The 15,917-nt window shown below is 42.2% G+C and overlaps 1 protein-coding gene across 1 annotated transcript in view; it reads right to left on the bottom strand.

Moving 5' to 3' along the window:
* Positions 1 to 5,173: 5,173 nt before the first annotated feature.
* CARM1 (coactivator associated arginine methyltransferase 1) overlaps positions 5,174 to 15,917 on the bottom strand; it is a 30,159-nt gene continuing 19,415 nt past the window's right edge. Inside the window, exon 10 of the mRNA XM_056509952.1 lies at positions 5,174 to 5,270. Coding sequence (XP_056365927.1) covers positions 5,174 to 5,270 — 97 coding nt within the window. The remainder of the gene's footprint in view (positions 5,271 to 15,917) is intronic.

Raw genomic sequence — 15,917 nt, 5'->3', positions numbered from 1 at the left:
ACTTTATTATTTTATAAACTTTATTATTTTATACATTTTATTAATTTTATATCCTTTATTCTTTGCTGTCCCCGATTTGGAGCCGATTTTTCTCCTTCTCCCGAATTCCCGGTGCCAGGAAAGAAGCAGGAATTGGAATTTGGGATTTGGGATTTGGGAATTGGGATTTGGGCACAGGAATTGGGATTTGGGATTTCTTTTCTAGGAACAGGAATTCGGGAATTCGGGGATTTGGGATCTCGGATTTGGGATTTGGGATTTGGGATTTCTTTTCTAGGAACAGGAATTCGGGAATTCGGGGATTTGGGATTTGGGATTTGGGATTTGGGATTTGGGATTTGGGATTTCTTTTCTAGGAACAGGAATTCGGGGATTTGGGATTTGGAATTTGGGATTTAGGAAATTTCTTTTCTAGGAACAGGAATTCGGGAATTCGGGGATTTGGGATTTGGGATTTGGGATTTGGGATTTGGGATTTGGGATCTGGGGATTTGGGGATTTGGGATTTGGGGATTTGGGATTTGGGATTTGGAATTTGGGATTTGGGATTTCTTTTCTAGGAACAGGAATTCGGGAATTCGGGGATTTGGGATTTGGGGATTTGGGATTTCTTTTCTAGGAACAGGAATTCGGGGATTTAGGATTTGGGATTTGATATTTGGAATTTGGAATTTGGGATTTGAGGTTTGGGATTTCTTCTCTAGGAACAGGAATTGGAATTCGAGGATTTGGGGTTTGGGATTTCCTCTCTAGGAGCGGGAATTTGGAGATTTGGGATTTTATTAGCAGCAGGAATTCGGGAATTCGGGAATTCGGGGATTTGAGATTCAGAATTTAGGATTTGGGATTTGGGATTTCTTTCTTTGGAGCAGGAATTCGGGAATTCGGGGATTTGGGATTTGGGATTTGGGATTTCTTCTCTAGGAGCAGGAATTCGGGAATTCGGGGATTTGGGGATTTGGGATTTGGGATTTCTTCTCTAGGAGCAGGAATTCGGGAATTCGGGAATTCGGGGATTTGGGATTTCCTCCTTTTTCCCACCAGGACAATCCCGGAGGGGTTTGGCATCCAGGAAAAATCGGAATTCCAAAAAGTTCCTGGAATCCTGGAAAAAACGGGTTGGGAACAACCTCGGGAATCCTTTTCCATTTTTCCTTCCTTTCTTCTCTCCTTTCCCCTTCCCTTTTTCCTTTTTCCTTTTTTCCATTTTTCTTTCTTTTTTTCCTCTTTCCTTTCACCCCTTTCCCAATTTTCCCCTCAATTTTTTCCACCCCGGACAATCCCAATTAATCCAGATTATTTCCTCACCTCCAAATTTACAAAACCACCAGGAAATCACATTAAAATTGCTGATTTCGGCTCCTCCTCCTCCCCCCAGAACCGGCACGAAACCAAATTTCTTCTTTATCCCACCTGATATTCCGCAGGAATCCGCCTGAAATTTTGGGATGCTGGGAAGGCACAAGTTCCCGAGTCAGGAGAACGCAAAAAACTCCAAAAAACCCCCAAAACCCCAAAAAAGAAAAGAAAAAAATAAGGAAAAAAAAAAAAAAAAAAAAAAAAACCACAAAAAAAAAAAAAAAAAAATTGATCGATTTGTAAACTTTTAATAAATTTGAAATGCCCCCGGTGCTTTTATGAAAACCCATCCCGGGGGTTTTTTAGGATTTTTTTTTTAGGGGCGGGATGTGAAATCGCAGGTGCTTCTCGTTAAAATTCCTGCAAAATTCCTGCAAATTCCCAACGACGCGGCGGGAATTGTCGGGGTGGGTTTCCTGTCATCCCCCACATTCCAACATCCCCTCATTTCCTGAAAAACCCCCATGAAAAATCGCATTTCTCTGATTTTTCAACCATTTTCTGCATTTTTTCCCCTTTACAGAGGTGGGCCTGAAGCCTGGTTTTGCTCAGATTTTTTTTTTTTTTGTTGTTTGTTTCTTTTGGGTTTTTTGTTTTTTGGTGGTTTTTTTTTGTTTTTGTTTTTGTTTTTTTTTTGTTCCTCAGGGGTTTTATTTTGGATTTCTCGGTGTCATTCAATTATTTATCCCCAAGTGCATTTTTTCCAGAAAATTTGGGCGGTTTTAACCCAATCTTGGCTCTTTCCCTGGGATTTAAAATTTAAATAAAAAAAAAAAAAATCCTTTTGTGCTGCAGCTCCTCGGATTTTCACAAGGAAGGTCAGCGGCGCTTTTATGGCGAGCTTCGCTTTATGGGTGTTGCCCTTCCTGATAAAAAAACCTGTTTTTTTTTTTTTATTCTCCATGAACTCCCTCACCCCACAGTTTAGGCGCGGTTTTAAGGAATCCCTGTAGGTCTGCACGCAGAGCAGAGCAAAGCGCCGGCGTTTAAATCAATATTTACATTAAATTTTATTCCCATTTAAATCCCACGCCTTTACCATCGCGCCTCTGCCTGCGGGGTCCCACAAATCCGGATTTTGTCCCCCCCAGATGAGGTTGGAGCAGAGCAGGATGGAATTTTCCTCTTCCCTGGATGTGGAAAAAGGGGAATAAAAACCTCCCCGGGCCGGGAATTTCAGGGAAAAGGCGGGATTGGAGCTCCGGGAAACCGGAGAGGTTCTGTCCCCGCCTTGGCACTTTGTCCCCATTAACAAATGGGATTTGCCTCGGGTGGCTCAGAGCAAATGGAAAAAGGGACAAAGATCAGTCCTGGAGCTGAGCGAAGTCCCGGGGCTGGAGAGGGTTCAGGGAAATGGAAAAGGGACCAAAAACCTGAAATTCCCGGGTCTAAAAGGGGGTTCGGGGAAATGGGAATGGGACAAAACTCAGCCCAATAAACCTGAAAATCCCGGGTCTAAAAGGAATTCAGAACAAATGGAAAAAGGGACAAAGATCAGTCCTGGAGCTGAGAAAAGTCCCGGGGCTGGAGAGAGTTCAGGGAAACGGGAAAGGGACAAAGCTCAGCCCCAAAAACCTGAAAATCCCGGGTCTAAAAGGGGGTTCGGGGAAATGGAAATGGGACAAAGCTCCATCCCATAAACCTGAAAATCCCGGGTCTAAAAGGGGGTTCGGGGAAATGGGAATGGGACAAAGCTCAGCCCCATAAACCTGAAAATCCCGGGTCTAAAAGGGGGTTCGGGGAAATGGGAATGGGACAAAGCTCAGCCCCATAAACCTGAAAATCCCGGGTCTAAAAGGGGGTTCAGGGAAATGGGAAAGGGACAAAACTCAGCCCCATAAACTGAAAATCCCGAGTCTAAAAGGGGGTTCGGGGAAATGGGAATGGGACAAAACTCAGCCCAATAAACCTGAAAATCCCGGGTCTAAAAGGAATTCAGAACAAATGGAAAAAGGGACAAAGATCAGTCCTGGAGCTGAGAAAAGTCCCGGGGCTGGAGAGAGTTCAGGGAAACGGGAAAGGGACAAAGCTCAGCCCCATAAACCTGAAAATCCCGGGTCTAAAAGGGGGTTCGGGGAAATGGGAATGGGACAAAACTCAGCCCAATAAACCTGAAAATCCCGGGTCTAAAAGGGGGTTCGGGGAAATGGGAATGGGACAAAGCTCAGCCCCATAAACCTGAAAATCCCGGGTCTAAAAGGGGGTTCGGGGAAATGGGAAAGGGACAAAGCTCCATCCCATAAATCTGAAAATCCCGGGTCTAAAAGGGGGTTCGGGGAAATGGGAATGGGACAAAGCTCCATCCCATAAACCTGAAAATCCCGGGTCTAAAAGGGGGTTCGGGGAAATGGAAATGGGAAAAGCTCAGCCCAATAAACCTGAAAATCCCAGGTCTAAAAGGGGGTTCGGGGAAATGGGAAAGGGACAAAACTCCATCCTATAAATCTGAAAATCCCGGGTCTAAAAGGGGGTTCAGGGAAACGGGAAAGGGACAAAACTCCATCTTATAAATCTGAAAATCCCGGGTCTAAAAGGGGGTTCGGGGAAATGGGAATGGGACAAAACTCCATCCCATAAACCTGAAAATCCCGGGTCTAAAAAGAATTCAGAGCAAATGGAAAAGGAGCCAAAGATCAATCCCAGAGCCGAGCACAGTCCCGGTTCTAAAGCAGGTTCAGTGAAAGGGAAAAGGGGACAATCCCATAAACCTGAAAAGTCCCAGCTCTAAAGGGAATTCAGAACAAATGGAAAAGTTTTAAAAAAAAAAAAAAAAAAAAGCTTCATCCCGGATCTGAGCACAGTCCCGGTTCTGAAGGGATTTGGTGCCCTGTAAAAAGGGACAAAGCTCAGTTCTGGTTCTAAGGGGATTCAGAACAAATGGAAAAGGGACAAAACTCAATCCCATAAACCGGAAAAGTCCCGGTTCTGTGGAGTTTCCGTGAAATGGAAAAAGGGACAAAGCTCAGTTCTGGTTCTAAGGGGATTCAGAACAAATGGAAAATGGACGAAGCTCAATCCCGGACCTGAGCACAGTCCCGGTTCTGAGGGGATTTGGTGCCCGGTAAAAGGGGACAAAGCTCGGTCTCGGATTTGAGCACAGTCCTGGTTCTGAGGAGGTTCAGGGAAGTGGAAAAGGGACGAAGCTCAACCCAATAAACCTGAAAATCCCGGGTCTAAAAGGAATTCAGAACAAATGGGAAAGGACAAAGCTCGGTCCCGGTTCTAAAGAGCGTTCAGAACAAATGGAAAGGGGACAAAGCTCGATCTCGGACCTGAGCACAGTCCCGGTTCTGAGGGGATTTGGTGCCCGGTAAAAAGGGACAAAGCTCAGTTCTGGTTCTAAGGGGATTCAGAACAAATGGAAGAGGGGACAAAGATCAATCCCATAAACGTGCACAGACCCGGGTCTAGAAGGAATTCAGAACAGATGAAAAGGGACGGAGCTCAGTCCCGGTTCTGAGCACAGTCTCAATTCTAAAGAGGGTTCAGGAAAATGGGAAAAGGGGATAAAGCTCCATCCCATAAACCTGCACAGTCCCGGTTCTAAAGGGGGTTCGGAACAAATAGAAAAAGGAACAAAGCTCCATCCCATAACCCCGCAAAGTCCCAGTTCTGAAGGGATTTGGTGCCCGGTAAAGAGGGACGAAGCTCAGTTCTGGTTCTAAGGGGATTCAGAACAAATGGAAAAGGGACAAAACTCAATCCCATAAACCGGAAAAGTCCCGGTTCTGTGGAGTTTCCGTGAAATGGAAAAAGGGACAAAGCTCAGTTCTGGTTCTAAGGGGATTCAGAACAAATGGAAAATGGACGAAGCTCAATCCCGGACCTGAGCACAGTCCCGGTTCTGAAGGGATTTGGTGCCCGGTAAAAGGGCACAAAGCTCGGTCTCGGATTTGAGCACAGTCCTGGTTCTGAGGAGGTTCAGGGAAGTGGAAAAGGGACGAAGCTCAACCCAATAAACCTGAAAATCCCGGGTCTAAAAGGAATTCAGAACAAATGGGAAAGGGACAAAGCTCAATCCCATAAACCTGCACAGTCACGGTTCTAAACGGGGTTCAGGGAAATGGAGAAGGGACAAAGCTCAGCCCCATAAACCTGAAAAACCCGAGTCTAAAAATAATTCAGAACAAATGGAAAAGGGCAAAGCTCAGTCCCGGTTCTGAGCACAGTCCCGGTTCTAAAGAGGGTTCAGGGAAATGGGAAAAGGGACAAACTCCATCCCATAAACCCGCACAGTCCCGGTTCTGAGGGGATTTGGTGCCGGTAAAAGGGAACACAGCTCAGTCCCTTAACCCTGCAAATCCCGGTTCTGAGGGAACTCAGGAAAAGTGGAAAAAATCCTATCCCTGCATCCCCCACCCCGAATTCCTGTATTGTATCCATCACCCCAAAATCCTGTCCCTGTATCCCCCACCCCGAATTCCTGTATTGTATCCATCACCCCAAATTCCCATCCCTGTATCCCCCACTCCAAATTCCTGTCTTATATCCATCACCCCAAAATCCTGTCCCTGTATTTCCCACCCCAAATTCCCATCCCTGTATCCCCCACCCCAAATTCCTGTCCCTGTATCTCCCACCCCAAATTCCTGTCCCTGTATCCCCCACCCCAAATTCCTGTCCCTGTATCTCCCACCCCAAATTCCTGTCCCTGTATCCCCCACCCCAAATTCCTGTCCCTGTATCTCCCACCCCAAATTCCTGTCCCTGTATCCCCCACCCCAAAATCCTGTCCCTGCATCCCCCACCCCAAATTCCTGTCCCTGTATCCCCCACCCCAAATTCCTGTCCCTGTATCTCCCACCCCAAATTCCTATTCCTGTATCCCCCACCCCAAATTCCCATCCCTGTATCCCCCACCCCAAATTCCTGTCTTATATCCATCACCCCAAATTCCCATCCCTGTATCCCCCACCCCAAAATCCTGTCCCTGCATCCCCCACCCCAAATTCCCATTCCTGTATCCCCCACCCCAAAATCCTGTCCCAGTATTCATCACTCCAAATTCCTGTCTTATATCCATCACCCCAAAATCCTGTCCCTGTATCCCCCACCCCAAATTCCCATCCCTGTATCTCCCACCCCAAATTCCTGTCTTATATCCATCACCCCAAATTCCTGTCCCTGTATCCCCCACCCCAAATTCCTGTCTTATATCCATCACCCCAAATTCCCATCCCTGTATCCCCCACCCCAAATTCCCATCCCTGTATCCCCCACCCCAAATTCCTGTCTTATATCCATCACCCCAAATTCCTGTCTTATATCCATCACCCCAAATTTCTGTCCCTGCACTCCCCAAATTCCTGTCCCTGCATCCCCCACCCCAAATTCCCATCCCTGTCCCCGTCCCCATTCCCGATGTGAAATCTGGGATGATTTTCCCGCCGTTTCTTGCCAGCCCCGAGTCCTTTCCAGGAGAAATTTTGGCAGAATTTTTGTTCCATCTGGGCTCAGCCTGAGCCGGGAGAGTTCCAGGAGCCTCGGGGATGAGCAGAGACCGAATGTGTGAGGGAAAGGGCTGGAAAAGGGCTGGGAAAAGATGGAAAAGTGGTGGAAAAAAAAGATGGGAAGAGGATGGAAAAAAGATGGGAAAAGGATGGAAAAAAGATGGGAAAAGGATGGAAAAAAGATGGGAAAAGGATGGGAAAAAAGATGGGAAAAGGATGGGAGAGGGTCTGGAGATGGGGTGGGAAAGGGATGGAAAATGGTCTGGAAAAGGACCCAGGAAAAGGGGTGGAAAAGTCTGGAAAAAGGGTGGAAAAGTGTTGGAAAAAACCTGGAAAAGGGCCCTGGAAAAGGCTGGAAAAGGGGCTGGAAAAGGCTGGGAAATGGCTCTGGAAAAGGGGTGGGAAAAGACCCTGGAAAAAGGGCTGGAAAAGGCTGGAAAACGGGTGGAAAAGGGATGGGAAAAGCTGGAAAATGCTGGAAAAATCTGGAATATGCCGGAAAATGCTGGAAAATGCCGGAAAATGCTGGAAAAGCTCTGCGGGCTCTGGGAATTTTCCCCAGCGCTTCCACTGAGCTCCCCATCCCAAAATCCCACAAGGAGACGAAACGCTGGAATTGGGAAATCTCCATAAATTTTTTTTCAAATTCCCAGAATCCGGGAGTTTGTTCTCCCTTCCCCACCCAAATTTCGGGAGAAGAAAGAGGAACATCCAGACCTTGGGTTTCTCCAAGAACAAAAATAAAATTAAAATGAAATAGAAGCTGGCTGCGCTGGAAGAGTTTAAAATAAAACTCTGGGAAAGTTTTAAATCCAATAAAATCTCCGAGGTTTGGATGGTGGGAAGGGATTTTTGGGATTTCAGAGGTTTGGGGGGAATTTCTGGCTTTGCCAACACCCCGAAATTTTTATTTGTTGTGAAACCCCGCGGGGGTCTCGGCTGAGCAAGAGCCGATGTCGGTGACGGCAAAAAATCCCAAAAAAAATCCCCCAAAGATGCTCGGGGCAGCCCCAAAACACCCCGGACACCCCAAAAATGTGGGGACACCCCAAAGTTCTGTAAAAAAACTCAAATTTTTGGGGATGTGACCCCAAACCTGGCCCGGTTCTGTGGGGACACCCCAAAAATGTGGGGTCACCTGGGCAGGTACCCTGGAACACCCCAAAGTTCTGTGGGGTCACCCCAATGTTCTATGGGACATCCCGAAGTTCCGTGGGGTCACCCCAAAACTGTGGGGTCACCCTAAAACTGTGGGACACCCCAAAGTTCTGCTGGGACACCCCAAAGTTCCGTGGGGTCACCCCAAATCTGTGGGGTCACCTCAGAGCTCTGTAAAACATCCCAAATTTGTGGGGACACCTGGCCCGGTTCTCTGGGGTCACCCTAAATCTTTGGGGGTCACCATAAAACTGTGGAACACCCCAAAGCTGTGGGATCACCCCAAAGTTCTGTGGGACACCCCAAAACTGTTGGGACACCCCAAAGCTCTATGGGGACACCCCAAAGTTCTGCGGGGTCACCCCCAAAATTCTTTGGAACAACCCAAAGCTGTGGGACACCCCTAATTAGTGGGGTCACCCCAAATCTGTGTGGGACACATCCAAGGGGTGGGAACACCCCAAAACACCCTGGAACACCCAAAAGCTCTGTGGGACACCCCAAAACTTTTGGGACACCCCAAATCTGTGGGGTCACCCCAAAGCTCTGTGAAATATCTCAGATTTGTGGGAACACCTGGCCCGGTTCTTTGGGGTCACCCCAAATCTGTGGGATCACCCCAAAGTTCTGCGGGGTCACCCCAAAACTCTTTGGAACACCCCAAAGCTGTTGGGACACCCCAAAACTGTGGGGTCACCTCAAAGTTCTTTAGAATACCCCAAAGTTCTGCGGGGTCACCCCAAAATTCTTTGGAACACCCCAAAGCTGTGGGGTCACCCCAAATCTCCGGGGTCACCTGGGCAGGCACCCTGGAAAATCCCAAAGCTCTGTGGGACACCCCAAAACTCTTGGGGACACCCCAAAACTGTGGGGTCACCCCAAAGTTCTGCGGGGTCACCCCAAAACTCTTTGGAACAACCCAAAGCTGTGGGGTCACCCCAAATCTGTGGGACACCCCAAAGCTCTGTGGGGTCACCCCAAAGTTCTGTGAAATATCCCAAATTTGTGGGGACACCTGGCCCAGTTCTGTGGGGTCACCCCAAATCTGTGGGGTCACCCCAAAACTTTTCGGAACATCCCAGTTCTGTGGGGTCACCCCAAAAGTTGTGGGGTCACCTGGACAAGCCCTGGAACACCCCAAAGTTCTGTGGGACACCCCAAAATTGTGGGGACACCCCAAAAGACCCGGGAACATCCCAAAGCTCTGTGGGGTCACCCCCCAAAAAATGTGAGGTCACCCTAAAATATGGGACACCCAAAATTCCGCGGGGTCACCCCAAAATTCCGCGGGGTCCCCCCAAATCTGCGGGTTCCCAGCGCACGGGGCAGGGAGGGATTGGGGAATGATGAGAATTGCCAGGATTTAATTCTGGTTAATTAAAAATTTTAATGAAAAAATTTCTTTTTAATTCTGGTTTATTTTTAAATTTTGGTTTATTTTTAATTCTGGTTTATTTTTTATTTTATTTTATTTTTTAAAATTCGGATATATTTTTCATTCTGGTTTATTTTTAATTCTTTTCTTTTCTTTCCTTTCCTTTCCTTTCCTATCCTTTCCTTTCCTTTCCTTTCCTTTCCTTTCCTTTCCTTTCCTTTCCTTTCCTTTCCTTTCCTTTCCTTTCCTTTCCTTTCCTTTCCTTTCCTTTCCTTTCCTTTCCTTTCCTTTCCTTTCCTTTCCTTTCCTTTCCTTTCCTTTCCTTTCCTTTCCTTTTTCCTTTTCCTTTTCTTTTTCCTTTTCTTTTTCCTTTTCTTTTTCTTGTTTTCTTTTTCTTTTTCTTTTTCTTTTTCTTTTTCTTTTTCTTTTTCTTTTTCTTTTTCTTTTTCTTGTTTTCTTTTTCTTTTCCTTTTCCTTTTCCTTTTCCTTTTCCTTTTCCTTTTCCTTTTCCTTTTCCTTTTCCTTTTCCTTTTCCTTTTCCTTTTCCTTTTCCTTTTCCTTTTTTTCCTAAATTCTGATTTATTTCCAATTTTTTTCCCCCTTTTCCTCAGAATCGATTAAATCCTCCACGTTTCCCCCACCCCAAACTCGCGGGATTTTCCCCCATCTGCACTTCCCATTTCCCGACCCTTTTCCCATGAAAATTTCCCAGGAATTTGAACTTTTATCAGGAAAAAATAAAATAAAATAAAATAAAATAAAATAAAATAAAATAAAATAAAATAAAATAAAATAAAATAAAATAAAATAAAATAAAATAAAATAAAAAATAAAATAAAATAAAATAAAATAAAATAATAAAATAAAATAAAATAAAATAAAATAAATAAAATAAAATAAAATAAAATAAAATAAAATAAAATAAAATAAAATAAAATAAAATAAAATAAAATAAAATAAAAAAAACCCCGCGAGATCCCAGGCTGAGCTCAGCTCCAGCCGGGATTGCCCCCTCCTGGAGAATCTGGAAATCCCCATCCCAAAAATCCCCAAAAAAAATCCCAAAAAATCACACACACAAAAAATCCTTCCCCCCAAATTTTTTTTTTTTTAAATCCCCAAAAATAATTTTAAAAAATCGCCTCCAGGCTGGAATTCTTTATCCTAGAGAACTGGGAAATCCGCATCCCCAAAATCCCCAAAAACCATGAAAATTCCCCCAAAAATCCCCAAATTCCCCCATTTTCCTCATTTTTTCCATTTTCCCCATTTTCCCATTTCCCATTTTCCCCATTTACCCCCATTTTCCCGTTTTTCCCAATTTTCCCATTTTTCCCATTTTTCCCATTTTTCCCATTTTTCCCATTTCCCCATTTCCCCCATTTTCCCATTTTTCAATTTCCCATTTTCCCATGAATTTCAGTGAATCTTTCCCATTTCCCACATTTTTCCTATTTTCCCATATCCCCATTTCCCCCTTTTTTCCCAGTTTTTCCCAATTTATTCCCCATATTTTTCCCATTTTTCCCAATTTTTCCCAATTTTTCCCATTTTCCCATATCCCCATTTACCCCTTTTTTCCCATTTTTCCCAATTTTTCCCAATTTTTCCCATTTCCCATTCCCAATTTTTCCCATTTTCCCATTTTCCCATATCTCCATTTTCCCTTATTTCCCATTTTTCCCATTTGTCCCAATTTTTTCATTTTTTCCCATATCCCCTTTTCCCCATTTTTCCTATTTTCCCATATCCCAAAATTTTCCCTTATTCCCCATTTTCCCCATTTTCTTCCCCCCATTTTACCATTATCCCTATTTTCCCATATCCTCATTTTCTCATTTTTCCTATTTTCCCATATCCCAAAATTTTCCTATTTTCCCCAATTTTCCCATTTTCCCCATTTTCCCTATTTTCCCATATCTCAATTTTCCCCTTATTTCCCATATCCCCATTTTCCCCTTTTCCCCAATTTTTCCCAATTTATTCCCTATATTTTTCCCAATTTTTCCCATTTTCCCATATCCCCATTTTCCCCATTTTCCCATTTTTCCCATTTCCAATATCCCCTATATTTTCCCATTTTCCCATTTTTCCCATTTCCCATATCCCCATTTTCCCATTTTTCCCAATTTCCATATCCCCATTTTTTCCCATTTTCCCATTTTCCTATTTTCCCATTTTCCCATATCCCCATTTTCCCATTTTTCCCATTTTCCCATATCCCAAAATCTTCCCATTTTTCCCAATTTTCCCAATTTTCCCATTTTTCCATTTTCCCATCTCTCCATTTTTCCCTTATTTCCCATATCCTCATTTCCCCTTTTTTCCCATTTTTCCCAATTTATTCCCTATATTTTTCCAATTTTCCCAATTTTCCCATTTTCCCTATTTTCCCATTTTCCCATTTTCCCATTTTTCCCATTTTCCCATTTTCCCATTTTCCCTATTTTCCCATATCCCCATTTCCCCCTTTTTTCCCATTTTTCCCAATTTATTCCCCATATTTTTCCCATTTTTCCCAATTTTTCCCATTTCCCAGTTTATTCACATTATTTTTCTAATTTTCCCCATTTCCCATTTCCCATTTTCCATTCCCCATTTCCCATTTTTCCCATTTCCCATTTCCCATTTTCCCCATTTTCCCATTTTTCCCATTTTCCCCATTTTCCCATTTCCCATTTTTCCCATTTCCCATTTCCCTTTTCCCCATTTTCCCATTTTCCCATTTTCCCATTTTTCCCATTTTCCCATTTCTCCCATTTTCCCGATTGTCCTATTTTTCCCATTTTCCCATATCCCAAAATCTTCCCTTTTTTCCCAATTTTCCCAATTTTCCCAATTTTCCCATTTTTCCATTTTCCCATTTTCCCATCTCTCCATTTTTCCCTTATTTCCCATATCCTCATTTCCCTTTTTTTCCCATTTTTCCCAATTTATTCCCTATATTTTCCCAATTTTCCCAATTTTCCCCCAATTTTCCCATTTTCCCAATTATCCCCATTTCCCCCTTTTTTCCCATTTTTCCCAATTTATTCCCCATATTTTCCCCATTTTTCCCAATTTTCCCATTTCCCAGTTTATTCACATTATTTTTCTAATTTTCCCCATTTTCCCATTTTTCCCATTTTCCATATCCCCATTTTCCCATTTTCCCATTTTTCCTATTTTCCCACATCCCCATTTTCCCCTTTTTTCCCAGTTTTCCCAATTTATTCCCTATATTTTTCCCTATTTTTCCCAATTTATTCCCACATCCCCATTTTTTCCCATTTTCCCCATTTTACCCATTTTCCCATTTTTCCCATTTTCCATATCCCCATTTTTCCCATTTTTCCCATTTTCCTATTTTCCCATTTTCCCATTTTCCCATTTTTCCTATTTTCCCACATCCCCATTTTTCCCTTTTTTCCCATTTTCCCCCAATTTATTCCCCATATTTTTCCCATTTTCCCCCAATTTATTCCCCATATTTTTCCCATTTTTCCCCAATTTATTCCCTATATTTTTCCCATTTTCCCCATTTCCCCAATTTTTCCCAATTTTACCCCAATTTCCCCATTTTCCCCCCATTATTCCCGCCCCTCCCCTCTCCCCGTTAATTACCGCCATTAATTACCTCCGTTAATTACCGAGCCCGGGGCTCCCTCTGGCGGCGCTTGGTTTTAAGGGGAAATTCTGCTTTTTAAATTATTATTTTTTTTTATTTAATATAAAATCCATCCCTGCTCTGCCTTAACCCCGAAATTCCTTTATTAAAAATTGTTTATTTTAATTTTATTTAATATAAACCTCCCTCAGCCCCTCCCTGCTCTGTGTCAACGCGGAATTCCTTTTTTTTTTGTATTTTATTTAATATAAAACTCCCTCCCTGCTCAGTTTTAATGGAAAATTCCCCTTTTTTTTTTTTTTTTTGCAGAGGGTTTTATTTAATTATAAAATTAATTCAGTTTCATTATTAACAACGTGTATGGATTATGGACATGATTTGTTAAATATTATTAATTAAATATTGTATAATAAACATCGTGTGTGGATAAGGAACGTGATTTGATAAACATTATAAATTAAATATTGAATTATATTTTGAAGCATGTGAATTATAGACACGATTTGTTTAATATTATTAATTAAATATTTCATTATAAACACCATGTATGGATAATTGACACGATAATTTAAATTTTCTATATTAAATATTTCACTATAAACACAGTGCATGGATTAGGAGCAGGATATATTAAATATTCTATATTAAATTTTCTATATTAAATATTTCATTATAAACACCGTGTGTGAATAATGGACACGATATATTAAATATTCTATATTAAATATTATATAATACACACTGTATATGGATTAGGAAGCTGATAATTTAAATTTTCTAAATGAAATATTTTTCTAAATTTTCTATATTAAATATTCCATTATAAAAACCGTATATGGATTATGAACACTCTATATTAAATATTATATAATACACACTGTGTATGGATTAGAAACGTGATAATTTAAATTTTCTATATTAAATATTCTATAATAAACACAGTGTATGGATTATGAACACGATAATTTAAATATTCTATATTAAATATTATATAATAGACACAGTGTATGGATTAGGAATCTGATAATTTAAATTTTCTATATTAAATTTTCTACATTAAATTTTCTATAATAAACACAGTGCATGGATTATGAACACGATATATTAAATATTAACACTATATTAAAGATTCTATATTAAATATTCGATATTAAGTATTCTATATTAAATATTCTATAACAAACAGAGTGCATGGATAATGAACATGATAATTTAAATTTTCTATATTAAACATTTCATTATAAACACAGTGCATGGATTATGAACACGATAATTTAAATTTTCTATATTAAATATTCCATAACAAACAAACACGATATATTTAAATTTTCTATATTAAATATTCTATAACAAACAAACACGATATATTTAAATTTTCTATATTAAATATTCTATACCAAACAGAGTGCATGGATTATGAACACGATAATTTAAATTTTCCATATTAAACATTTCATTATAAACACAGTGCATGGATTACGAACACCATATACAAAATAAAATATTTTTCCCCATTATAATTTATTCCCGGCTCCATCCCGCCGCTCCCGCGGGTATTTCCCATTTTTCTGTGAATTCCCATTTTTCTGTGAATTCCCATTTTTCTGTGAATTCCCATTTTTTCCAAACCCCCGAAGGTGAGGGGAGGGAAATTTTGGGGTGGGATCGGGGAGGGGCCCGGGGGCTCCAAACTTTCCCCAACTTTTCCAGGGATTTTCCAAACTTTTCCCGGAATTTTCCAAACTTTTCCAGAGATTTTTCAAACTTTTCCAGCTTTTCCCAATTATTTTCCATCCCTTTTCCAGAACTTTTCCAGGGCTCTTCCAGCCTTTTCCCAGACTTTTCCCAATTTTTTTTCCCAGCTTTTCCCAATTCTTTTCCATCCCTTTTTCAATTCTTTTCCATCCCTTTTCCAGAACTTTTCCAGAGCTCTTTTCCAGTTTTTTTCCCAACTTTTCCCGAATTTTTTCCATCCCTTTTTCCAGCCTTTTCCAACCTTTTTCCAGCCTTTTCCCAGACTTTTTCCAATTTTTTTTCAGGGCTTTTCCCAATTCTTTTCCATCCCTTTTTCCAAGGCCATTTCCCACCCCATTCCAGGGATTTTCCAGAGCCTATCCCATCCCTTTTCCAGCCTTTTCCTGCCTTTTCCATCCCTTTTCCAAGGATTTTCCAGCTCTTTCCCAGCCTTTCCCCAGCCCTTTCCCAAATCTTTTCCATCCCATTTTCCAAAATTTTTCCAGGTCCTTTCCCAGCCTTTTCTGCCCATTTTCCACCCCTTTTCCAGGGTTTTTCCAGCCCTTTTCCACCCTTTTCCTAGCCTTTTCCAAACATTTTCCAGGGATTTATCCATCCCTTTTCCAGCCCTTTCCCAAACTTTTCCCATCCTCTTTTCCAAATATTATCCAGGCCCTTTCCCAGCTTTTCCCAGCCCTTTTCCAGGGTTTTTTCCACCCCTTTCCCAGCCTTTTCCAAACCTTTTCCCAGCCCCTTTTCCAGCTTTTTCCAATTCTTTTCCAGGGTCTTTTTCCATCCCTTTTTCTGACCTTTCCCAGCCTTTTCCCAGTTTTTCCAGCGCTTTTCCAGTTCATTTCCCAGCCCTTTTCCAGGGATTTTCCTGCCCTTTTCCAGGCCCATTTCCAGGACCTTTCCTACTCCTTTCCCAGCTTTTTTCCTGCTCTTTTCCAGGGATTTTTTTTCAGCCTTTTCCATCTTTTTCCAACCCTTTCCCACCCCTTTTCCAGCCATTTTCCAACTCTTTTCCCATCCCTTTTCCAGGGCCCTTCCCCAGCCTCTTTCCAGCATTTTCCAGCCTTTTCCTGCCCTTCTCCAGGGTTTTTCCAGGATTTTTCCAGGATTTTTCCCTTTTCCAGGGTCCTTTCCCAGCCTTTTTTTTTTTTTTTTTTTTTTTTTTGGGGTGGGGGTGGGGTGCGCCCCTCCCCCCTTTCCTGGGCACTCTCCCTTCTCCAGG

This window comes from Oenanthe melanoleuca, chromosome 25 (assembly GCF_029582105.1).
Source record: "Oenanthe melanoleuca isolate GR-GAL-2019-014 chromosome 25, OMel1.0, whole genome shotgun sequence".
Lineage (NCBI taxonomy): Eukaryota > Metazoa > Chordata > Aves > Passeriformes > Muscicapidae > Oenanthe > Oenanthe melanoleuca.
This window is presented reverse-complemented; position numbering and strand designations above follow the sequence as displayed.